The sequence below is a fragment of the Ciconia boyciana genome, chromosome 3, assembly GCF_034638445.1.
Source record: "Ciconia boyciana chromosome 3, ASM3463844v1, whole genome shotgun sequence".
NCBI classification, from domain to species: Eukaryota; Metazoa; Chordata; class Aves; order Ciconiiformes; family Ciconiidae; genus Ciconia; species Ciconia boyciana.
The window spans coordinates 7,186,256-7,209,712 of NC_132936.1; the positions used below are offsets into that span (position 1 = coordinate 7,186,256).

At 52.2% G+C, this 23,457-nt stretch overlaps 1 protein-coding gene across 2 annotated transcripts in view; it reads right to left on the bottom strand.

Annotated features, from left to right (window-relative positions):
* TNFRSF21 (TNF receptor superfamily member 21) overlaps positions 1-1,372 on the bottom strand; it is a 34,855-nt gene extending 33,483 nt beyond the window's left edge. Inside the window, exon 1 of one of the 2 annotated variants that reach the window (XM_072858369.1) lies at positions 1,080-1,372. In XM_072858369.1, coding sequence (XP_072714470.1) covers positions 1,080-1,133 — 54 coding nt within the window. In that variant the 5' untranslated portion in view covers positions 1,134-1,372. The remainder of the gene's footprint in view (positions 1-1,079) is intronic. The other variant, XM_072858368.1, reaches the window with a different exon arrangement.
* Between the last annotated feature and the right edge of the window lie 22,085 nt (positions 1,373-23,457).

Below are 23,457 nucleotides of genomic sequence, written 5' to 3' on the forward strand. Positions count from 1 at the left end.
CCCCAGCTGGAGCTCCATATCTCAAGCTCCCCATCAGCATCTCATCTTCCAGACGTGCAGCAGCACTCGCCTCTCCCAGCGGGAAATCGGCGCTCGGAAGCACCCAGCCAGCACCGTCCACGGCCCCCGGCTGCTCTGCCGCTGTGCAAAGTTACCCTTCCCCTTCAAAGCAACGAGGCTGTTTCCCAGCTAATGCTCTCCCAGCTTTAGATTATTTTTTGTTTACTCGGATTCCTGTCGAGCCAGCACCAGCTTGCTAAGATCCACCTTGAGTTCAAGAGCAAGTGCACTCCTTGGTTACACAACCCAGCCGCAGCAGCTGCGGCGTGTGCCTGACACACCGAGTCCCCATCTCTATCCCAAAAAGACGGGATGTAGCCCTAAAGCGCTGATTGGGAAGGGTCCTACCTGGGAAGGTAAACGTGGAGGTGAACCCGCTGGAAAACATTTCCCGGGTAAGTCAGGGCAGCTGCCTGCAATTAGCGGCGGTGAGTTTTGCTGTCTGTCCAAAGGGTGGCAAGAAAAGCAGCTGGGGGGAATGGATGGATGGATGGATGGATGGACAGACCCCAGCCCCGCGCCAAGCTTCGGGAGCAGGGCAGGGGGCGAAGCAAGGATCCGCTCAGACCTCGAGGTGCGGCACAGCCCTGGATGAAGCCTCCGGAGAGAATGCCGCCCCTTGCCCGCCTGCAGCAGAACGGGGATGGAGAGGCTGGAGCAGGGGCTCTCGCACCCAGCCGGTGTCCGCTGCGGGGGGCTGGGGATGCAGGGGCCGGGGCAGGCAGCGACCCCGGGGCGGGCACGGGGGAGCACCGCACAGCCCCGGGCGCTGCGCAGGCGGGGGCAGCGGGACACCCAAAGACACGCGTACCCCCCCCAAACACAGCCCTGCCTACCTTGCCCCCCGCCAGGCAGGCAGCACGCACCCTCCCACCCCGGGCAGGAGGGGCGGGCGGGCAGCCCCGCACTGCAGCACATCCCCAGCCCCCACCCACCCCCCGCGGACACGCGGATCTTGCGCGGGCGGTGCCGCTGCACCCGCGGAGCGCGCAGGGACGGCCCCGCACACACACACTCACCGTGAGGAAGCCGGCGAACGCGGCGACGCTCCGGCACGCCGCGGCGGCCCCCATGGTGGCGGCCGGGGCCGGGGCCAGAGCCGGAGCCGGGGCCGCCGCGCAGCGCAGCGGGGCTGCGGGCGAGGCGCTGCCCGTCCAGCCGCGCTGCCTCACGCGGCGGGGCGGGGGGCCGGCGGCGGCCGGCGGGAGCAGGCGCCCATGGCGGCGGGCCGGGGCCGGGGCCGGAGCCGGGGCCGGGCGGGGCGGGGGCCCTGCCGCCCGCCGCGCTCCCACCTGCCTGCGGGGCCGCCGGCTGCGCACTGCCGCGGCGGGGCGGCGCGCACGTGGGGCGGCGCGGCGGGGCGGGGCGCCCTTTGGGGCGTCACCGGCCGCGCAAGCCGGCGCGCAAGGGCGCCCCCGCGCAGCGCCGCGCACGCAGCGCCCCCTTCCCCCTCCGTTCCCTCCGCGGCCGCGCAAGCACTGCGCGCTGCCTGCAAGCTCCGCAGCGCCGCGTCCCGCCCCTTCCCCAAGCGGCCTGCGCGCCTCTCCGCGCCGGCGGGACCCCCGCCCGCTCCTCCGCGGGGCTTAACGCAGCGCCCCGTCAGCCCGGGCCCCCCGGCTGCTTCACCCCGCCCACCCGCCGCCCCCGGAGTGTGCGAAGCCGCGGGGCCGGGGGCGATGCCCGCAGGGGCTCTGCCAGGGCAAGCTCCCGGCCCCGCCACCCCAAATCCATCCTTGTGCCGAGCATCCACGCGTTGAGCGTACGGAAAGTGGGAGCCCTGTGCGGTATCGCTGCCCGCGCTGCCTGTCCTTCCACCCGGGGGTGACCACCTCCCACCCGCCTGGGACCCTAGGGATGGAAGCGCCGCGTAGGACTGCGAAGGAAATGGTTTTGCTCCATCTCTGCCCTGTGTTGCTTTAGCATCGCCCCCCTTGAAAACGGCGTGGGAGTAGTTTCTCTGGGCAGAGCAGGCTGCTGGTCACAGCAACCATCAACAGCCATGGCAAGCGATGGAAACAGGTCCAGGTCTGCGCAGGGAGTCAGGAGGAGCAGGACATGGGGCGAGAGACAGGACTGGAATGGCTGCAACGTAAGTCCAAGGTCCTTCCAGGAGACAGTAATAGAGATGAGGCTTCAGGGTGGATCCAAGCTCCAACCGGGAGACTGGGGCAGGGGTGGGGGAGGCCCCTGGTAAGGTTGGTCAGGGCCTTCAAGGTTTAGGAGTGCCCTCAGGGCACTCAGCCCCTCTGGGTGGCACCAAATCGAGACGTTATATGACTCTACATTGCTGGTTGCCCATTGAAGAGAACATTGAAACGCCTGATTTCCAGAGCCTGCAGAAATGCTATTGACCAACAGTCACCTTCTGGAGGTATCCCGAAGGCAGATGAAACAAGGGAGGGTTTCAGTGCTGCACCAAAACAAACAGCACAGAACCCTTGTGAATTACAGAAAATCTCAAAAAATAAAGAAAGAAAAAAGAAAAAAAACCAGTGTTCTTGCTCTACAGCAGCAGTACCAAACCCTTCTGAAGGGTTCAAGAAGCCTCCTCCTCCTTTCACTGGTGGACTTTTTCTCCCCATACTTTCTTCATATCTAAACCTGGAAGGGAGCAATGACCTTTGGGAGCCTGGGAATGAGCCTGGAGAAGAGCTTCCCTCCCTGAGCTGGGGTGGCAGTGGGAGGACTGCTGTTCCCAGGAGGGGACAAGACAGACCATGTGTCGTGGCTTAACCCCAGCCAGCAACTAAGCCCCACACAGCCACTCGCTCACTCCCCCCCGGTGGGATGGGGGAGAGAATCGGAAGGGTAAAAGTGAGAAAACTCATGGGTTGAGATAAAGACAGTTTAATAGGGAAAGCAAAAGCCGTGCACACCAGCAAAGCAAAGCAAGGAATTCATTCACTCCTTCCCACGGGCATGCAGGTGTTCAGCCATCTCCAGGAAAGCAGGGCTCCATCACGCGTAATGGTTACTTGGGAAGACAAACGCCATCACTCCGAATGTCCCCCCCTTCCTTCTTCTTCCCCAGCTTTATATGCCGAGCATGACGCCATATGGTGTGGAATAGCCCTTTGGTCAGTTGGGGTCAGCTGTCCCAGCCGTGTCCCCTCCCAACTCCTTGTGCCCCCCAGCCGACTCGCTGGTGGGGTGGGGTGAGGAGCAGAAAAGGCCTTGACTCTGTGTAAGCACTGCTCAGCGGTTACTAAAACATCCCTGTGCTATCAACACTGTTTTCAGCACAAATCCAAAATATAGCCCCATCCGAGCTACTATGAAGAAAATTAACTCTATTCCAGCCAAAACCAGCACACCATGTCACATGTCCAGGGAGAGGACGTTCCTCCACAGCTGGCCGTGCTGCTGTGCATGGCTGCAGAGCCCCGCTTTGGGCTTTGCCTTCCCCTGGGGTCACCAAACCCGGGAACAACGTGCTCTTCCCAGGAGGTCGCGGAAGGGGAGCCTCATCCCAAACAGAGGTCATGATGCAAAGCAAGACCCTGTAAGGCTGCCCAGAGGGAAATCTGGGATGCCCATCACTGCTTTTAATTCAAAATAAATTGGGCAAATAATAGGTGATAACACAATTGGGTTAACACCAGACTTGTGGATGGTGGAGGGGATTTTAAGTTTAAAAATGTGCAGCTTTGATGAAATATGGCACACGTGTTGCCCTGCTGGTGCGGAGCTAACCAGGCTGGTTGTGTCTGGGCTAGAAGAGGGCCCGGCAGCACCAACCCACGCTGGATCCATCAGCAGTGTGAAAGGCAGTGTTCAGATTGTATTAGGGAAAAGCAGAAAAATAATCATCTGGAGGATGGAGTGACTCAGGCAATTGGCAATAAGATGGATCATGTTACTGCTGTGGAATGGATTCCAATTAGTTACATCCGCTTTTAATTATTATTATTTATACAGAACCTAAAGGCAGTCCACAGATTATCCAAAAACGTGTGGGCTGATCTGTAAATCCCCTCTCCCACCCCCCCTCGCAGCCCTTGTAATGACAAACACCAGTCACGCTGCCTAGACTGGTTCATACTGGCTGCAACGTAAATTCCTTATTAACACCCAGCTTGCTGCGTCTCCACTTTTTGCACTCTTTGGAAGGAAAATAGGGAAGTGGGTGACTGAGGTGGGAGTTTCGTGTTAAGTGGTTTTAATGGCAGCAGCGGCTTGAGAAGTTCCTCCTCGCCTCCCTGCATTCGGTTCCTTTTTCCGCCTTGTGCCACCCCATGAGTCATGCAAATACAGGCCCGTGGGATCAACCAGGTCAGTGGACTGGTAACTCTCTTCAAAAAACAAGAAGGAGGGTATTTTTGAGTTGGTGAACCTCGCTGCTCATGTTGACCGGAGACCCCTGGGTCTTTGCTAAGACAGTAGCAGGAGTCCAAGCAAGTGATGGAGGGACATCCACTGACCTGGTCTGCCACCAGAAACCATCTTCTCTTCAACGGCAAGCTCTCCTCTCTTGCAAGGAAAAGCCAGTGGTCCTGCTTAGTCATCTGAGGCTGTTTAAAGCACATTCATGAAATGGGAGGAGTTGTTTCACCAAAATAATTTTTTGGAAAATGTTAAAGAATACGCTATGAAACCATTGCTTGCTTCATCCTGTAGAAACCAGAAGCGTTCTGAGAAGCCATTTCTCATCACTTGTTCGCAATAAAAGAAGCCAGGCTAACAGGGCAGATGTAATTTACTTTTGGACTTTCTCATTCTCCGCGCATGGACCATCCCTTCCACATTTCCTGCAGAAACAGAACATTTCTATTTTCTGTTGCTATTATGGGAAAGTAGCCACTGCTTGGGAAAATTCACAGCTCCAATTCATAAAGAAACCACAATTATCACTTCCATTAACATAAATTAGGAAGTTAAACCAACAAAACCCGTAGACTTCCGCAGGTGAGGGAAAGGAGAGTTTGGGTGGGAGTTCTCACCCTTCTGGCCCTTCTTATGATCTCCAGGAAATTGGGAAGGGAAATGTCTACTAAGGGCAGGTGTTCCCAGCAGGAACATATATATATATATATATATATGTATATATATACACACACACACACACACAGACATATATAAACACAGTGGTTTCTAGCAGGATCCATAGCAAATGCAGGATTGCCTTCGGGAAGGTCTTTTGGGTGGTTGAGGTGAGATGAGAAAATGTTGGTCTTCCAGTGTGAGATGGCAACCGAAAAAGAGCATGAGAATGTCCTCCAGATCAGCAGACAGAGCAGCTCCCCCGTGGCCGTTTGTCCTGATGGGGACAGAGTGCACTTCTGCTGTCTCCTTATTAAATGAACTTTTCTCACCTTGTGCTGTGGGAAAAGAAAATCATGTTCTCCATTACAGAGCTAAGATGAGTCTGGGTCTCTCTGTAGAGAATCCAGTTCCTGCCTTAAACTTTTTGCCAGCAGCAAGTTGCTTTTATATATTATTTTGATTCCACTGACTGAGAAGCATCTTGAAGGAGAGAGATTTCCTTAACGAAGGTGTATTATCACTGATGGATTTCCTGCCTAGGTACGCCATGGGATGTCAGGGCAAGGAGCCCGGGGTGGCAGCTGGGAAATGAAATGCAGCACTGTTCGATGCAGGTTTGGTGGCTGTCACTCCTGAGCTGATCTCTCTTCTGGAAAAGGCTGATGCACAGCTGAAAAGCATGTTTTCCCAGAGGACCTTAAGAAAGGAGAAGCTCAGCAGCCGATGGCAAGGCTAAGTGCATAAATACGACTTTAACCCGGCGCCCAGAGTAACGGCTGTGAGATAACCAGCAGGTAAGCTGGGGAGATGAGGCTGCACATGCAGCACAGCTGGTGCTGCACCTTCGTCCCTGGTGACAAAGGGGAGAGGGGCACACGGGGCTGGCACGTCAAGTCCTCTCCAGGTCAGTGACTCACTGTAAAGCAGTTTCCCTTCTGCCCCCAGAGCAGCACAGTAACACAAGCGCTGTAAAGCAGAACAGTTTATCTCCGTCTGAAAGCCACGGCTGCCTGCGCGCCGAGTTCAGTGCAGGTGGAGCAAGCCCAGCAGCCACGTCTGTACCTTTCAGAGGAAAAATAATGACCATATGTAAAGTTAATGCTTCTTCTGGGTGGTTTTATCCCTTTGATTGTATATAGTTCTGTTTTGCAGGAGGTCCTTTCGCTCAGCTGGAGAGCGAGGCTCAGATTTTGAAACCTGGAGGCTCATCTCAACCTCACCAAAACCACGATGACTCTGGGCACATCATGTACTGCCTTCGTTCACCTTCCTTCTGCTCCTTGGGTGCAAGTGCTCTGGGGCTGAGGCTTGAACAGTGCTTTACAAAGCAGAGCCTTGCTCTCAGCTGGGGCATCTTGATGGTCATGAAGTTGCAAATGAAAAATTATGAAGATCGTTTTTATGCTTGTATCTGAAAGTCTTGCTATGTCCCTAAGCTTACACTGGAAAAATCAAAGCAGCAAATTAAGCGGTATAGCCATGATCAGAGAACTAGCAGCAAAGCCAAGAGCTTCACGCTAAGCAGAAGACCACGTGTTGTCTTGCTCCTTTGAGCCCAGCACAGCCTGGATGGGGAGGTGGCAAGGGTGATGGGGTGGTTTGCAGAGCTTTCGGAGAGCACTGCAAAACTCAGTATGAGTTTCCCAAAGCCAATTGCTTTCCTAGGAGGGTTGTCCGCTCTTGTAGGTTCAACATCACAAAAAGACACCAAACAACCTCCCCTGCAAATCTGTAATTCATGTCAGCTGTGGACACAAGATCCCTTTTGTGTCAGATTACCCGGTACACGTGATGCTGCCAGCTTTACGCTTCGTGTCGCCTGCCGAAGGACTGTCGGAGTGGCACGGGCAGCCACTGCCTAATCCAGCCTAAATCCTCCTGGTACGGGGATGAACCAGCAAATAACTCCCACCACCTCTAACCCAGCAGGCTTCATTTCACTCAGCTCAGCACAGCGCTTTTTTTGCTCGAGCGAGAGCTCAAAGCCAGCTGTACAGCCTTGGGGGTTTTTTGTGGAGCCCCAGGAGAATGTCACTTCCCGAGTGACCTTGCTCAGCCACCCCAGCTGCACCCAGCGGGGCAGACCTCATTGCCGAGTGATCACGGGTAATCTTAGTCACAGCTTCAGGTCTCCTCCCACCCCCCCGATGAAGGGGGGGACCCCACAGCTCTGTTGCCCCAGGGCTGAGGGCACGCAGGGCTGTGTCTGTGCCAAGGGGGCTACAGCCACCAGGTAACAGTGTTCATGGGGGGAGGATGGTTGGGGTGAGAAGTAACTCACAGGGGCTCTGCTGGCCCTGCCCTGTACATCATATTTGATGTGTTTGCGCAGGATACGGAGCTATCCAGGGCGGTCACTAAGGGTGACTGCGAAGAGATGCAAAGAGCTTAAAATGACACCTAATCAGGCAATACAAGCACACGCAAAACTCAGTGTCCCTGAAGAGGGGCAAGGACTCCCTCCACGTGGGTTACTGCCACCCGGGAACAAGATCCCGGAGGCTTTCAGAGGCTCCCCCAGATATCAGAGCACAGCACGGCAGCGGGCAAGGAAGGCAAACAGCCTCCCCTGCATCTGTGAGGATGGTGATGGGTGTGGAGGAGCCCCTGGATGGGGAGGGCTCAGCAGGCACCGTAGCGTGGGGGACATGAGACTGAAGACATGGATGATACAGAGAAAGCCAACGGGGAAATTAGTAACGTATCACTCACAGCACACGTAGGTGACAGAGCCTGGGAACATGCCGGGTCTCTGAATCACCAGGACTTGTGCAACCTCAGTCCTGGCAGCGCTGGATGTTCCCCGCCGCATCGGCTGAGTGCTGTGAGGCAGCCTTTTCCCCGGAGCCGTCAACGGTGGAAAGCACGCACGGAGCAGCCTGCTGTGACTGTAGGCAGCTGCCTGGGGTCCAAGCAGTGGCTGGGTGTCATTGGCACTGCGGGGAGCAAGGCAAAGTGCCTTGGAGGTAGCAAGACATTTACATCTTTCGTGGGCTCCTGCAGTTCGAAAGCCTCGCCCAAGTTTGGCTGATTTAAATCGGTTCAGGCTATTTAATCATCACATAAGCAGACATAGCTTAAAGACTAATTTATAGACTTAACGTTGATTAGAGTATCTTGGTGGGTTGTATAAGGAGCTGGTTATGCCATGGAAAGCTTTCAATGGAGATGAAGACCCAGGGAGCAAGACCTCCGGCACAAGGGAGCTCAAGCCTTGCTTTAAGCACCAGTTTAGGAGGCAAGAAGAGCCTGTAAGAAACTCCTTGCAGTCTGGCACTCTCCTGCCTTCACACATTTTTACTGCGTGCAAATCCTCCTTGTGACAGTGTGCTTCCCCCGCCCCCGACCTCTATCTCCTGCAACCCTGCTCAGGTGATAACCACCAGTGGCGGTTGTAATGGATGCATCTGGTCACGATGGCTGCATCGGCTCAAACTGGATTCAGGAGACAGATAACAACACAATAGCCTAGGGCTATTGTGCAATGCGCCCACCGAAGAAACTAAAACCTGTGGTCGGTATGCAAATATGACTATGGGTCAATCATCTTACCCCCATAAACAGTGAGCAGCCCAAGAGCCCTTGGAGCTCTCCTGCACGGCAGCGGGCTGCACGCCAGGATCTCCCCTTGAGCAGGGACGCCTCTCAAGGTTACTCCTCGAGGTTGAGAGATTCCTTGCCACAACAGATCCTTGGTAAGTGACTAATAGCATGCTAAACTTTGAAATCTTAGCGAAGTGATATAAAGGATTGATTGCGCATATACAATCCTTTAGATATAAACCGTTGACCAAGTCTGGGACTAGGACTGGATCTAGCCGCACCTAGACTCCTCTCTGAGAAGGGGTTTAGAAAGCAAGGGGATCCTTCTGAACCTCATGACTCAACGGGAGGGTCTCCCTGACAGTTCTGTCTGACCCTGTCCTCTATGCAGTAACTAATCAAGTGTACCTTGCCATCGAATCTTGTTAAAACACTGTCGCATTGAACTTTGTTAACTCCCTATTCTGTATCAATAAAGTATATTTTTACTTCTCTCTTACAAGTGAAGTGCATGCTCACTCCATCCACGACACTCCTCCAGGAAATTTAGTATTAGCCCTGGTGCTAAATTACTCTGGAAGAGAGCATCTTTAGCACACATTATTGCTGGAGAGAATAATGCCCCTTCTCGGGGCTTGATGTGTAAAGCAGCGCAGAGGTCACAGGGCAGCTCACGTGAAGGACACGTCCCTCCCATCTCACCAGCCTTCAGGTCCTTCCTAGGGACTGGGCAGTTTTTCTCTGTTCCTTGGCAGCTTTTCAGACCCCTTTCCTGCGATGGTTTCTGGTCCTGTTTGCCACCGCAGTTATACTCAGGCTGGATAAGAGGGAGAAGCGAGGATAAGTCCCATTCCCCGAGCTCAAATCACCTTCACCCATGGCTTAAACACATCAGCTTGAACCGACCTAAGAGCTTGCCACTGCCAAACACGGAGGTCTCATTCCTGTCCTTTCTCCTGCAGCTCCAGGCCACCAGCCCCTGTCCTCCCCTCTGTCTTAGTCCTCACGCCAGCTGATTGAGCACTGACTTAGCAGAAACCTGTTCCCTTTTCTTGCTCGGTTATTTTTGTGCCAGATTAGTAGTTTGGGTGTGTGGAGGCTGTGCAACACCAAAGCTGATGGAAGGGAGAGCGACAGGGGGGTGGTGGAGGATGGTCCCAGGCAGTCTGTGGGCGGGGGATGCTCACTATGGATGCGAATGCCTTCAGAGCCTGTTCCCAGCTCACAGGGGAGCAGAGGTGGTCATTTGGCACTACAGTGGTAACTGGGGTGAAAGGCCTGAGACTGGGGGAACTGGGCAGAGACATTGGCAGGTTGCTGGGGCAATCCCAGCAGCAGCTGGGGAATGACTGCGGTGGCATGGTGGTAGCTGGGAGATGCTATGGGAGCTCTGGGGTTGCACCAGGCCTTGCTTGTAGCTCACTCCATCCCGAGTTCTGCCCCATCACTGCGAGGCACTTGCTGGCTGAGTAGCAGCGGGATGGTGGGATGCCCAGTGCCATGCCTACGAGATAAGCCTGGTTAGAGGTAGCACAGGGCTGGACGTGTAGCCACCACGCTCCCACCCTCAGCCCAGTTCTTTCCATTTGCACCTCTGGGAACCTCCTCTTCAGGCTCTGAAGTGTCTATGGAGCAAGTTGTCCTTGAAAATGAGCCAGGGCACAGCCCTAAAAGCTCTAGATGCTGCCCTGTCTAGAGGTAATGCTGTAATAAATGCAATCTTTCTGGCAGCAGCAAGAGGGCAATTAAGGAACCCTTAATTTCTAAGGGTACTTCCAAACACATCACTAATCTTCAGCCAGAAACCTGGGAAAATTCAGTCAAACCAGCTTGGGTACTCAAGGGACTATCCTGCCCTGTGAGCCTTTCCCCATCATCCTGCCTCTGCTCTCCTGCCCCCACCGCCATCCCCCAGCCATCTTTCCCCTGATTTCCTTCCCAGCTATCCTTCCCCACTTGTGAACAAAGAAACTTAACAAAACAGTGCTGCACTGAAAGGAAGAGAGGCAAGGGAAACAGGAAAGCAGATAATATAACAATAAACAACCACCTCATCCAAAGTACACAAAGAAATGTTCAACTCTCCCTTTCTCTTTGCTTTTCCGGGGCCTCCTAGGAAAACTGGCTACTGCCTCCGTCCCGCAGCCTCCCACTGTGCTCAGTTCACTGGTGTCAAGCCTCAGGCTATGCATTTTGCTCAGGCAGCAGATATCCATCCATCCATCCATCCATCCACCTACCCACCCCATGAGCCACTACTCATCATTAGCTATTCAGTGATGTCCTTAGCAGGAGCCCCATATTGTCCTCTCTCAGGAGAAGACTTCCTAAATAAAGTCAAAACCCAAGGTCAGCCCATTTTTTATGCACGATTTCTGATAGTGTTTGTGTTCAGCTAAGGTCTCAAGGTCATGGAGTGAGAGGAATTTGACCCAGGAACAGGAGTACCTGTGGACCTCCAGTTTCCATTGCTGGGTTCACCCTGTGCTCAAGCAGGAGTGGAAGAGGAGAGACTCAGAGCAGGAGCATGGGGAGGTGCACTTCTGGCCACATCGCCTGATGAGAGACATGGTGCCAGGCAAGGGACGAGCTCTTCCCCTGCTCATTATTGTTACCAGATGAGCGGGGGACTTTTACGATCGCTGGTTTTGGATAATCAAATGCTGATTGCGACAGAGGAAGGAGGGCTGCACTCCTCGTCCCTCCTGCGCCCCACGCTAGGCGGGGGGGTAGAGGGCACAGCCCCCTGCCCTCTCCCCCAAGGCTTTGTTCCTAGGGGTGACGTGCAGCATCCCGGACGTGATGGTGGATCCCACCCCCCCGCAACGCCCTGCTCCGTCTGGGGTTATTGTGTGATGCCCAGAACAATATGTTGTGGTTGGAGTCACAAGCCAGGGACTCCTGGGAGAGCGCCGGGAGGCTCCCCGCTCCCCCTCTCTCTGCTAGTGCTGAGGGAGAGGCAGCTTTCAGCCATCTGGTAGCTGTGGGTTTGGTGGAGGTCCCACAGCAAGGGAGAAGAAGCAGTCACCAGTCCTGTTCCTAGACAGGAAGGCCAGCGTTTGGCACCGACTCTGCCACAGATGTGCTGTGTGACTTGGGCACAGGATACCCTCGGGCATGGTAGGATCACAGGATAGCTCATGTGGGAAGGGCCTGCAGGAGGTCTCCAACCCAACCTCCTGCTCATGCAGGGCCAGCTCTGGGGTCAGACCAGATTGCTCAGTCGAGTTTTGGAAACCCAGTCAAGTCTTGGAAACCTCCGAGGTTGGAGGCTGCACAGCCTCTCTGGGCATCCTGTATCAGTGCTGGACTGTCCTCATGGTGGGAATGTTTTTCCTCATATCCAGCCTGAACCCCCCTTGTTTCAGCTTATGCGTGATGTCTGTTGTCTTCCTGCCGTGCACCACTGTGTAGAGCCTGCCTTCATCATCTTCATATTCACCTTGCTATCAGTTCCCCACCAAAGCTCTCTCTTCTCCAGCCCTGCACCCTCAGCCTCTGCTCCCAGGCCATGTGCTGCAGTGCCCTGAGCATCTTGGTGGCCCTTTGCTGGACTTGCTCCCGTGCGTTCCTGTCTCTCTTGTACTGGGGGCTGAAAACTGGATGCAATATCCAGACGTGGTGTCAGCAGGGCTGCGCGGAGGGGAAGGATCCCCTCCCTCGACCTGCTGGCAACACTCTGCCTAATGCAGCCCAAGGGGCTGTTGGCCTTCTTTGCTGCGACGACACATTGCTGGCTCATTGTCAACCTAGTGTCCACCAAGACCCCCAGGTCCTTTTCTGCAGAGCTGCTCCCTTGCCAGTCAGCCCCAGCCAGTGTTGCAGCAGGAGAATTATTCCTTCCTAGGTGCCAGACGTGGCATTGGTCCTCGATGAAGTTTGTAAACATCCTTGAAGTATCAAGTCAAAGAGAGGGACCAGTCAGCAGGTGCCTTCTGGGTTTGCCCTAGTCACATGGATTTTTGCTTTGAAATAGTTTGGAAAGTCCCTTCCAGGACCTACCTGCATCTTAGCAGGGGGTCTAAAATGTCTGGTTTCACTTCTCTGTTTATTTGGGATGTTGTGATGGCTGGAAGCTCAGGCAGTGATACAATGTGGGCCAGTGAAATAACCAAGAACAGGAGAACCATGTCTCAGAAGAAAACCTTCTGCACTACCCAGTGCCAAGGGGACTTGTGGGAGCACTGGGGGACCTCAGATAGGACTTCTCCTGCCAGTGCTTCATTGCAAAACCCTCAGAAGGAGTTAGGGGCTTCTGTGTCCTCTGGTGGCCATGGTACTGTCAGGAGGGAAGGGAAACTGTGTCCTTCCAGGCTTTGGGAGTCCCGTGGGCTGCCTGGGTGAGATATCCCTTAACACACGTCTTGTTTGCGCAGCCATTTTGAGGAGGCGGGGGGCACATGCTTGTGTGTGGCAAGGAGCTGGGCTTCAGGTGGTCTGGACTTCTCTGTCCTTGCCTGCTGGTTGATTCCCCTTGTTACGCAGGTCGCCCAGGGCTGAGCCAACCCTCAGAACCAGTTTGGTGTGGGGTATGTTTGGCCCAGGATCTGTTAGTCATCTGCCTTTGCTGTGTGCAAGTCCTTTGGCCAACAAGGATGTTGGGAGATGGCCATTGCATTTGGTAGAGGCAAGGCAGAATAACGTTCTTCTCCACTAATTACCCAAGGAGCGACAGTATCTTTAAAGGCCATATGAAGTGAGACATGTAGGAAGATACCATTTCTTTTCTGTGGATGAAGACAAAGACCCCCTTGGCTCCTTTGACAAGGAGCTCCCATTCTTCCCCAGCTTACCACAGCAGTGGTGCAGGGTCTCACCCTCACCATAGAAAGGTCCCTTCACCAGACCAGAGTATTTATTCCCAGCACTTCCCTGCCCCAGGGCTGCTCATTCATCTCTTGCAGACAGAACGGAGCCTGTCACAAGAGCAGATGCAGAGCAGGCAGAGCTCCCCATGAGATCCTTCACCACCAGAGATGATAAACAGATGGGGAAATCTGCTGGGAAATGCATTGACGTAAGAAGTAGGTGAGAGGCTGGAGCATTGTCCCCAGGGAGGTGGAAACACGCTGAGAAAGCTGGATGCAGACACCAATGCACAATGGCTCTTTGATTCTGCCAGACGGAGAGCTACTAATGGACCATTTCCTCTCCCAGCCCTCCTGGTGGGTCGGAGATGTCTTGCCCTCATGTTATCTCTCACCCTGACTTCTTCTCTCCAGGATTTCCTCTAACCCCCTTCAGCAAGCTGCTGGGCTCTGCTCATCCCAGGCTAGTGTCCCCTGTAACATCCCTCTGTCACCAGAGCTGCCACGGCTGGAGGCGTTGCCCTTCAGAGGAGAACTTACCGCTGCAACACAGGCGTAAGGAGCATAGGTCTGTGGAAAAGCCTCAGCCTTCCCATCTGGAGGGAAAGGTGGGGTCAGGCAATTCTCCAGGACCTTGGGGCTCGGCTCAATCTGACCTGACAGCCCTCCTTGGAGGGGTTTTCACACCAGGGGTGCAGGTGCAACCCTGCAGGTGCACACTGCGTCAATCCATCTCGGAAGGACAGAGCCATCCATGCAATTGCCATCCATGCAATTATTTGTGTGTTTTGCATGGTATACTTCTCCCTTTCCCTCTGAAAATGAAATGGGGAGCAGGGCCCCCACTGCAGCCCACCCTCTCCCAGCCAGGCAGATGGCTGCCAGGAGAGCAGTGCCTTGGGCCACCACACTGGGCACATGTGGGACAGGAGCATGCCCGAGAAACTCATCCCTGCAGCATCTGGGCGCTGATCTGGTCTTTATCATTAAGTTTTAATTACTGGGGCTGAATTTTAATAGAGAAACTGTATAATTCCACTTTACATCCCGGCCCCAAGGCCAGGTCGCTAGCATCAAAGAGTCCCTAATGATGAGGTTAGGGGTTTTTTTGCTAATGCAACAAAAATTCTTATTGGATTTGGAAATATAGGAAACAAGTTGCCCTGGAGGGGGGGAGGGAGTTACCAGGGCTGCCTGACATGCAAAGCTGCCGGGAGGCTCTGACAGCCAGACATATATTGCTGTTTATAATACTTAATAGCAGGCAACACTACAAAGTCCTTTCTTTATTCATTTCTCTCCTTAGCACTTCACAGCATGCAATAACTTGGATTTATAAATTAAACATGCTCCTTGTTTTAATATATCATCTACTTCTTATTCCATGATCCTATAATAGGATTTTTAATTGCCTGTCACAGAATCGTGCATCCTCCTCACAGGCTGGGAGTGCGAGTGTAACCATGAGTTCATTGGCCCATGTCAGTATTAAATGGTGCATTTCAATCTTCACATTAACAAAAGCGAGGAACACAAGCGGGAACGTGGAACAGTCATCATTAAGGAGAACTGTTTTCTGCGGCAAAAAATGAGGAAAACCAAGCCAAAAATATAAACATTTCTTTTTCTTTTTTTTTTTTCCCCCAAAGGGAAAGGCATTGCACAGTGTTTTAATTATTGCTGGGTTTATTTTCAACTGATGCGTATCCAACAGCTTGAACCCAGATTATGGTCCAAAGGGCTGAGGCAGGGGGCTAGAAGACCCACTCATGGCCACACACCCATGAGCTGGTGCTTGAATTGGACCATCCAGCCCCAGCCCCCCGTCCTGCTTCAGTTGCTACAAGAGATGTGGCTGGTTTTCCCTGCTTCTGTGCTCAGCAATGCTAAAATCTGTGCTGCTAGTTGAGTCAGTCCAGCCGAGATGTCCCCGCCAGAGCCTGGGAACCCCGGACAGGAGAGGGCACCGAGGAGGGAGATGGAGAACATGGCAGCGGGTACCTTTCTGCTGCTGTATTCAACCTTGGTGTACCCACACGGTGAGCACAGTGTGCTGCTCCGACCTCTGCACCCCAAAGTGGGTGTGCGGTGGGGAGAAGGGACAGAAAAAGGCAACTAGATGGTTAACGGGGATGGAGCAGCTGCCCTGTTGGAATTTAATGTGATTTCCTCTTTAAACACTTGAATATCTGCTCTTCGTAACACTTTGCTGTATCCTAGAGCTTTTATCACAGCTTCTCCTTCCTGGCAAAACAAAGTTAAATCCTTCGACCTTTCTACTTTTTCATATCTTAATCTTTTTTAATTAATTAACATCCCTTTCAAAGTGTACCCTAAATAGGAGACTTGGTCCAACCGAGACCTCATCAGCCCAGAGGAAAGCCGAATAATTACCTCCTCTGGTTTACACAGAACAGTCTTGTTATTGCATCCTGGAAAGAGATTTGCTTCTTCTGTTTGTGTTTTCCCAAGGACAGATTTCTCATTCACATCCTTTGTGACTTGCTGTACCTCCTCTGTTTCTGCCATACCGTCACCTGGTAAGAGCTCCCTGGTGGGTACCATGCATTTGATTTTGCTTCTCTAAGAGCAGCAATTTGTGCTGTTCTTTATTGGGTTTCATCTTGTTCGATTCAGGCTTTTTTTCTCCAATTTTTCAAGGTCATTTTGAATTCTCATCCGGTCCTCCTGGGTGCTTGTGGACCTGCATATTTTAGAAGTGCGTTTCCTGGGCCATCATTCGAGTCAATAAATGAAAATATTGAATAGAAGCACCTTCACACCTGATCGAGGAGGACACTGCTCAAATTCTCTTTGTCTGGCTGAAAACCATCGGCAGCGACTCCAAGTGTCTTTTATTCAATTGTTCCTAAATTCACTTTCCTGTATTTCCTTAATTTGAGAGAATTTGTGAAATGTCAGACGGGACTATTTCAAGAGCTTTACCTAAATCACAGCACGTTTCAGCTACCCAAGAGGGAACCTGAGCTGAACATTACTCTGGTTTGGGCAATTTATTCTTGACAAAATTCACCTTCTCTTCTTATCTCCATATTCCCCTCTGGCTTTGTATCAACTGTTTGTTTAATAATTTGTTCTGGGAGCTTTCCAAAGCTCAAAGTTAGGCTCCTGGTGTGTAATTCCCACTTTTAGAGATATTGTGCCTGCCCGTTTCTGCCCTGCGGGACCTTTCCTAGCCCAGGGTGGCTGGGAAGACCATTGCAATTGCTTCCCCCGTTCACCTCCCACGGGACCGTCCTCCGCCTGTGCTGACTCCATCTCTTCCATCCCACCTAAACCGTCTCCAACCAGTTTCTTTCTGCTCTGCTCTTTGGTTTGATTAACGTGTAATTAAAGTGAATCAGCTGGTGACGAGGAACTTTTTTTGTGAACGCAGCACTGGCCTTTTCTGAGTCATCCCTTGGTTACTCTCTTTCCTCTTTCTTTTCCTTCTGATGTATTTATAGATCCTCCTGTTGCATTCCCACCCTTGTTAGCTGAAACTCATTCATCCCTTCCCATATGGTTTCGCAATGGGGTGATTTTGGCTGCAAATGGGTAACGAGCTCCCACCTCTCTCCGCCCTGTGTTGCTGCCCCTGGGTTTGCAGCAGGACCGCTGGGGTTGGGGTCCGTGGTCACGTTTTCTGCCGTCCTCTCAGCAGGATAAACCACCCAGTGCCTTTAGGGCTCTCCCCTGCCACGCTGGCCCTCCTGCTTCCCCAGGAGCTACCCACAGCTTCCCCACGTGTTTCGAAATCAGCTGGTTTGGGTCCAGCGTCCCTCTGCCCTTGCTCTTGCATCTCCCTGTTTGTGAGAAAAATTAATTCTGCTACTTTGTGATCGCTCTCCCCAAAATCACTCTCCCCTCCGGTTCTCAGCTGGCTCCTTGTGGTCATGGTCCAATCTAGGTAGCTGTTTGTCCATATGAGCTGAAACATTATGCCCAGCATCCTAGGGACCTGGTGGACTGTGCCCCTGCCCCTGTCATTTCCAGTTGTGGGTAATTAAATGACATCCTCCACTTTGGCTGTTCTGGGTAATTGGAAGAACTTCTCCTACCTCCTCCTCACGTTTCCTGCCATGGCCACGTCCCAGGCACAGCCATGTGCCCTCCCAGCACTGCCTTCCTTTCCTCTGCTCTTCCCAAATTATCTCTGTAAGGACATAAGTAGGTTTCTGTGCTGTGGTTGTGCATAATGTCATCATCGTGTCTGTGTCTTAAGAATTCATGTTGTACTTATTTATTTCCTAGATTCTTGGGGGAGGTTGTATGGACATAGTAGATAATCACTGCATTGCTCTTTTCCTTTCATCAGGTCGCCCTTACCCCAGCACTGGAATTTCTCCAAGAAAACTGGATCCTACCCTGTCTCCCATATTTATGTACCTCTGCCCAGGGCGAGGGGTTCTCAGCTGTGAAAATTCAGCCACCAAAATCTTCGGCCCCAGCCAGAGCTGGCCGATGTGACTCCACCGCTCGTCCCAATGACCCCGCAGGCTGAAGGCTGAGTTTTCTTTGTTTGGGGTGAGGACCACACACCTCCCAGCTGTGATGTCCTACTTGCATTCAAGTCTAAGCACTGAGACCTCTTCGTTTCTGTGGCCACACGGGGAGGTCCAAGCCCCTCCGAACCCCATGGGCGCCAGGGGCTGGGGCTCACAGATTTCATCTGCCACCCAAACCAGCAGGTTAAGCCAACCTGCATCACAAACAAGAGACCCAGGACGTAGGAGAAGGGTATTTAAAATGGAAACTGAGGTCTGAGATTGGCTCCATACAGTTCAGGAAAATGTTATAACTAACCGTGAGGTGCAACTGCAAATATTGCTGTCTGAAGCAAGAGATTCGAGCATGCTTTCTCTGGTTTTATTCTGCAATCCAAGAGTTTATTTACTGTACATTGCAAAATAGAGCCCTTCCTCCCTCCCTATTTTGTATTGAACAAACAATGCTATGTCTCTTCTGCCGCTGCAGTATTAGGAAAAACTGGGTCATGCATATAATTCTGCAGAGGGAAACAAAAGGCCATTCTGCCCCTGTTGGATCTCATATTTATGGATGCTGTGGCACATTATGGTAATTCTCGCTTGAATCCAGCATATAATTAATAGCTAATAATTTGGCGGTGGCATTTTTACATGCAGATTTGGGGAGAGATTCATGTCACAGTGGACAAGACAGTAAAATATTACTGACACATAAAACTGCTTGCAGACTTTCCAAGGCACCAGATTCCCACCTCTGCTTTGCCTTCTGGCTTTTCATGCGCTCTCCCATTTTGGAGGGTGTTGGTGATAACTAATTCTTTCCTCTGTTTGTATTCTGCTCCATTTTTTTTAAATTATGAGCATGTCTGCATGCAAAACTGGTTGATGAATTTATTAGAAGTATAACGTTGACATCTGTTCTGTACTTGCAAAGGAACAATTTCAGGAAGGTGGTAAATTGTGGAGAAACGGGAATATGCTCGCGTATACTTGCTTGTAGGTTGTAGATGTTGATTTTATAGATGCTCATGTACAAAGTGGAGAAACTCAACTTTGGGTTGGTGAACAAGCTGAAATCACCAGGAGTGAAAACTGGTGTAAATCTATTGATTTCTGGCACATTTTAATGGCAGCAAGGTGCCAGGCTGCAGGATGTGCCCTGCTCTTCACCAGTACCAGACGGCAGCAGTGAGCAGACCTGTGGGAGGTGTGCCCAGGTAGAGGAGCTCCTCCGCTTAGTGACAGAGCTCCGGGAGGAGGTGAGTAAGTTGAGGAGTATCAGGGAGTGCGAGAGAGAGATGGACTACTGGAACCGCACCCTACCTTCCCTGAGACAGGCCCAACAGGCAGACAGGATGCATGATATGGAGGATTCCCTGTCCTCTCTCTGCCTGGCTGAAGACAGTGACTTAAGGGATAGGGGGCAATGGCAATGAGTTCCTGCCGGGTGCAGCAGGCGCGTCTCCTCTGTGACTACCCCACCTTCCCAGGTGCCCTTGCATAACAGGTATGAGGCTCTGCAAATGGAACTGAACAATGACGAAGATGATGGTTCATCTAGCTTGGAGGTGTTGCCGAGGTTAAGTTGGCCTACACCCTGTGTCAAAACTGCTTCCGTAAAGAAAAAAAGATGGGTCATTGTCACAGGAGACTCCCTTCTGAAGGGAACAGAAGGGCCAACATGCAGACTGGACCCACTTCTTAGGGAAGTCTGCTGCCTCCCTGGGGTCCGGGTTAAAGATGTGAAGAGAAAGCTTCCTACCCTGGTACGGCCCTCAGATTATTATCCATTATTAACTTTTCAGGTGGCCAGCAATGAAGTTGCAACTAGAAGTCCGAGGGCAATCAAGAGAGACTTCAGGGCCTTGGGATGACTGGTTAAGGGATCAGGAGCACAAGTAGTGTTCTCCTCTATCCTTCCAGTTGCAGGGAATGATGAGGGAAGAAACAGGAAGAGCCAGCAGATCAATACCTAGCTCTGAGCCTGGTGTCACCGGCAGAATTTTGGTTTTTTTGTTCATGAGTCAGTCTACATGACACAAGGCCTGCTGGCAACAGACGAGGTCTCAAAGGGGGAAAAGGATCTTTGCACAGGAGTTAGCAGGGCTCATTAAAAGAGCTTTAAACTAGATTTGAAGGGGGGAAGGGATAAAACCAGGCTCACTAGAGATAAGCCTGAGGGTATGTTGTGGTTTAGCCCCAGCCAGCAACTAAGCACCACGCAGCCGCTCGCTCACTCCCCTCTGGTGGGATGGGGGAGAGAATCGGAAGAGCAAAAGTAAGAAAACTTGAGGGTTGAGATAAAAACAGTTTAATAGGTAAAGCAAAAGCCGCGCACGCAAGCAAAGCAAAGCAAGGAATTAATTTACTCCTTCCCATGGGCAGGCAGGTGTTCAGCCATCTCCAGGAAAGCAGGGCTCCATCACGCGTAACAGTTACTTGGGAAGACAAACGCCATCACTCCGAATGTCCCTCCTTCCTTCTTCTTCCCCAGCTTTATATACTGAGTATGATGCCATATGGTATGGAATAGCCCTTTGGTCAGTTTGGATCAACTATCCTGGCTGTGTCCCCTCCCAGCTTCTTCTGCACCCGGCAGAGCATGGGAAGCTGAAAAGTCCTTGACTAGTGCAGCAACAACTAAAACATCTCTGTATTATCAATGCTGTTTTCAGCACAAATCCAAAACATAGCCCCATACCAGCCACTATAAAGAAAATTAACTCTATCTCAGCTGAAACCAGGACAGGGTGGCACGCCAATGTTTGAGGGACGGTGTTCTAGCAAGGTCTTTTGGTCTGCCATCTCAGTGGAGGTAGGGGATGGAGATCCATGTGGCAGCAAAGACACAAGGGTTATTGATGTGTTAGAAACCACGGAAGTGCCTGAGAATGGTCATGTAGGAATTAGGGCTTCTCCCCCCAAAAAGCTGAGAAGATCAATAGCCCATCTGAAGTGCATCTGTACCAATGCCCACAGCATGGGCAACAAACAGGAGGAGCTGGAAGCCATTGTGCAGCAGGAAAACTATGATATGGTTGCCATCATGGAAACATGGTGGGATGACTCGCACAACTGGAGTGCAGCGATGGATGGCTATAAACTCTTCAGAAGGGATGGGCAAGGCAGGAGAGGCAGTGGGGTAGCCCTGTATGTTAGGGAGCGTTTTGACTGTCTAGAGCTTAATGATGGTGATGCTAGGGTTGTGTGTTTATGGGTAAGAATCAGGGGGAAGGCCAACAAGCAGATATAATGGTGGGAGTCTGTCATAGACCACCCAACCAGGATGATGAGGCAGATGAAATATTCTATAAGCAGCTGGGAGAAGTCTCACAATCGCTAGCCCTTGTTCTTGTGGGGGACTTCAACTTACCAGATGTCTGCTGGAAATACAATACAGCAGAGAGGAAACAGTCTCGGAGGTTCCTGGAGTGTGTGGAAGATAATTTCGTGACACAGTTGGTGAGTGAGCCAACTAGCAAAGGCGTCCCACTGGACCTGTTGTTTGTGAACAGAGAAGGACTTGTGGGTGATGTGACAGCTGGAGGCTGTCTTGGACACAGTGATCACAAAATGATAGTTTTTGATTCTTGGAGAAGTAAGGAGGGGAGTTATCAGAACTGCCACCTTGGACTTCCGGAGGGCAGACTCTGGCCTGTTTAGGAGACTGCTTGACAGAGTCCCTTGGGAAGCAGTCCTGAAGGGCAAAGGAGTCTAGGAAGGCTGGACATCCTTCAAGAAGGAAATCTTAAAGGTGCAAGAGCAGGCCATACCCATGTGCCAAAAGACAAGCCGGAGGGGAAGAAGACCAGCCTGGCTGAACAGAGAGCTTTGGCTGGAACTCAGGAAAAAAAGGAGAGTTTATGACCTTTGGAAGAAGGGGCAGGCAACTCAGGAGGACTACAAGGATGTTGTGAGGTTATGCAGGGAGAAAATCAGAAGGGACAAAGCCCAGCTAGAACTTAATCTGGCCACTGACATAAAAGATAATAACAAATGTTTCTATAAATAGATTAGCAACAAAAGGAGGGCTAAGGAGAATCTCCATCCTTTATTGGATGCGGAGGAAAACAGTGACAAAGGATGAGGAGAAGGCTGAGGTACTTAATGCCTTCTTTGCCTCCGTCTTTAATAGTAACACCAGTTGTTCTCGGGGTACCCAGCCCCCTGAGCTGGAAGACAGGGATGGGGAGCAGAATGAAGCCCCCATCATCCAAGGGGAAATGGTTAGCGACCTGCTACACCACTTAGACACACACAAGTCTATGGGGCCAGACGGGATCCACCCAAGGGTACTGAGGGAGCTGGTGGAAGTGCTCACCAAGCCACTGTCAATCCTTTATCAGCAGTCCTGGCTAACCGGGGAGGTCCCAGTTGATGGAGGTTAGCAAATGTGATGCCCATCTACAAGAATGGCTGGAAGGAGGATCTGGGGAACTACAGGTCCATTAGCCTGACCTCAGTGCTGGGGAAGATTATGGAGCAGATCATCCTGAGTGCCAGCACATGGCATGTACAGGACAACTGGGTGGTCAGGCCCAGTCAGCATGGGTTGATGAAAGGCAGGTCCTGCTTGACTAACCTGATCTCCTTCTGTGACAAGGTGACCTGCCTAGTGGATGAGGGAAAGGCTGTGGATGTTGTCTGCCTAGACTTTAGTAAAGCCTTTGACACCAGTTCCCACAGCATTCTCCTGGAGAAACTGGCTGCTCATGGCTTGGATGGGCATACACTTCCCTGGGTAAAACACTGGCTGGATGGCCGGGCCCAAAGAGTTGTGGTGAATGGAGTTAAATCCAGTTGGTGGCCGGTCACAAGTGGTGTTCCCCAGGGCTCAGTATTGGGGCCAGTTCTGTTTAATATCTTTATCAATGATCTGGATGAGGGGATCGAGTGCAGCCTCAGTCAGTTTGCAGATGACACCAAGTTGGGCGGGAGTGTTGATCTGCTTGAGGGGAGGAAGGCTCTGCAGAGGGACCTGGACAGGCTGGATCAATGGGCTGGAGCCAGTTGTATGAGGTTCAACAAGGCCAAGTGCTGGGTCCTGCACTTGGGTCACAACAACCCCATGCAACACCACAGGCTTGGGGAAGAGCGGCTGGAAAGCTGCCCGGTGGAAAAGGACCTGGGGGTGTTGGTTGACAGCCAGTTGAACATGAGCCAGCAGTGTGCCCAGGTGGCCAAGAAGGCCAACAGCATCCTGGCTTGTATCAGAAATAGTGTGGCTGGCAAGACTAGGGAAGTGATCGTCCCCCTGTACTTGGCACTGGTGAGGCCGCACCTCGAATACTGTGTTCAGTTTTGGGCCCCTCACTACAAGAGAGACATTGAGGGGCTGGAGCATGTCCAGAGAAGGGCAACGAAGCTGGTGAAGGGTCTGGAGCACAAGTCTGATGAGGAGCGGCTGAGGGAACTGGGGTTGTTGAGCCTGGAGAAAAGGAGGCTGAGGGGAGACCTTATCGCTCTCTACAACTGCCTGAAAGGAGGTGGTAGAGAGGTGGGGGTCGGTCTCTTCTCCTAAATAACAAGCCATAGGACAAGAGGAAATGGCCCCAAGTTGTGCCAGGGGAGCT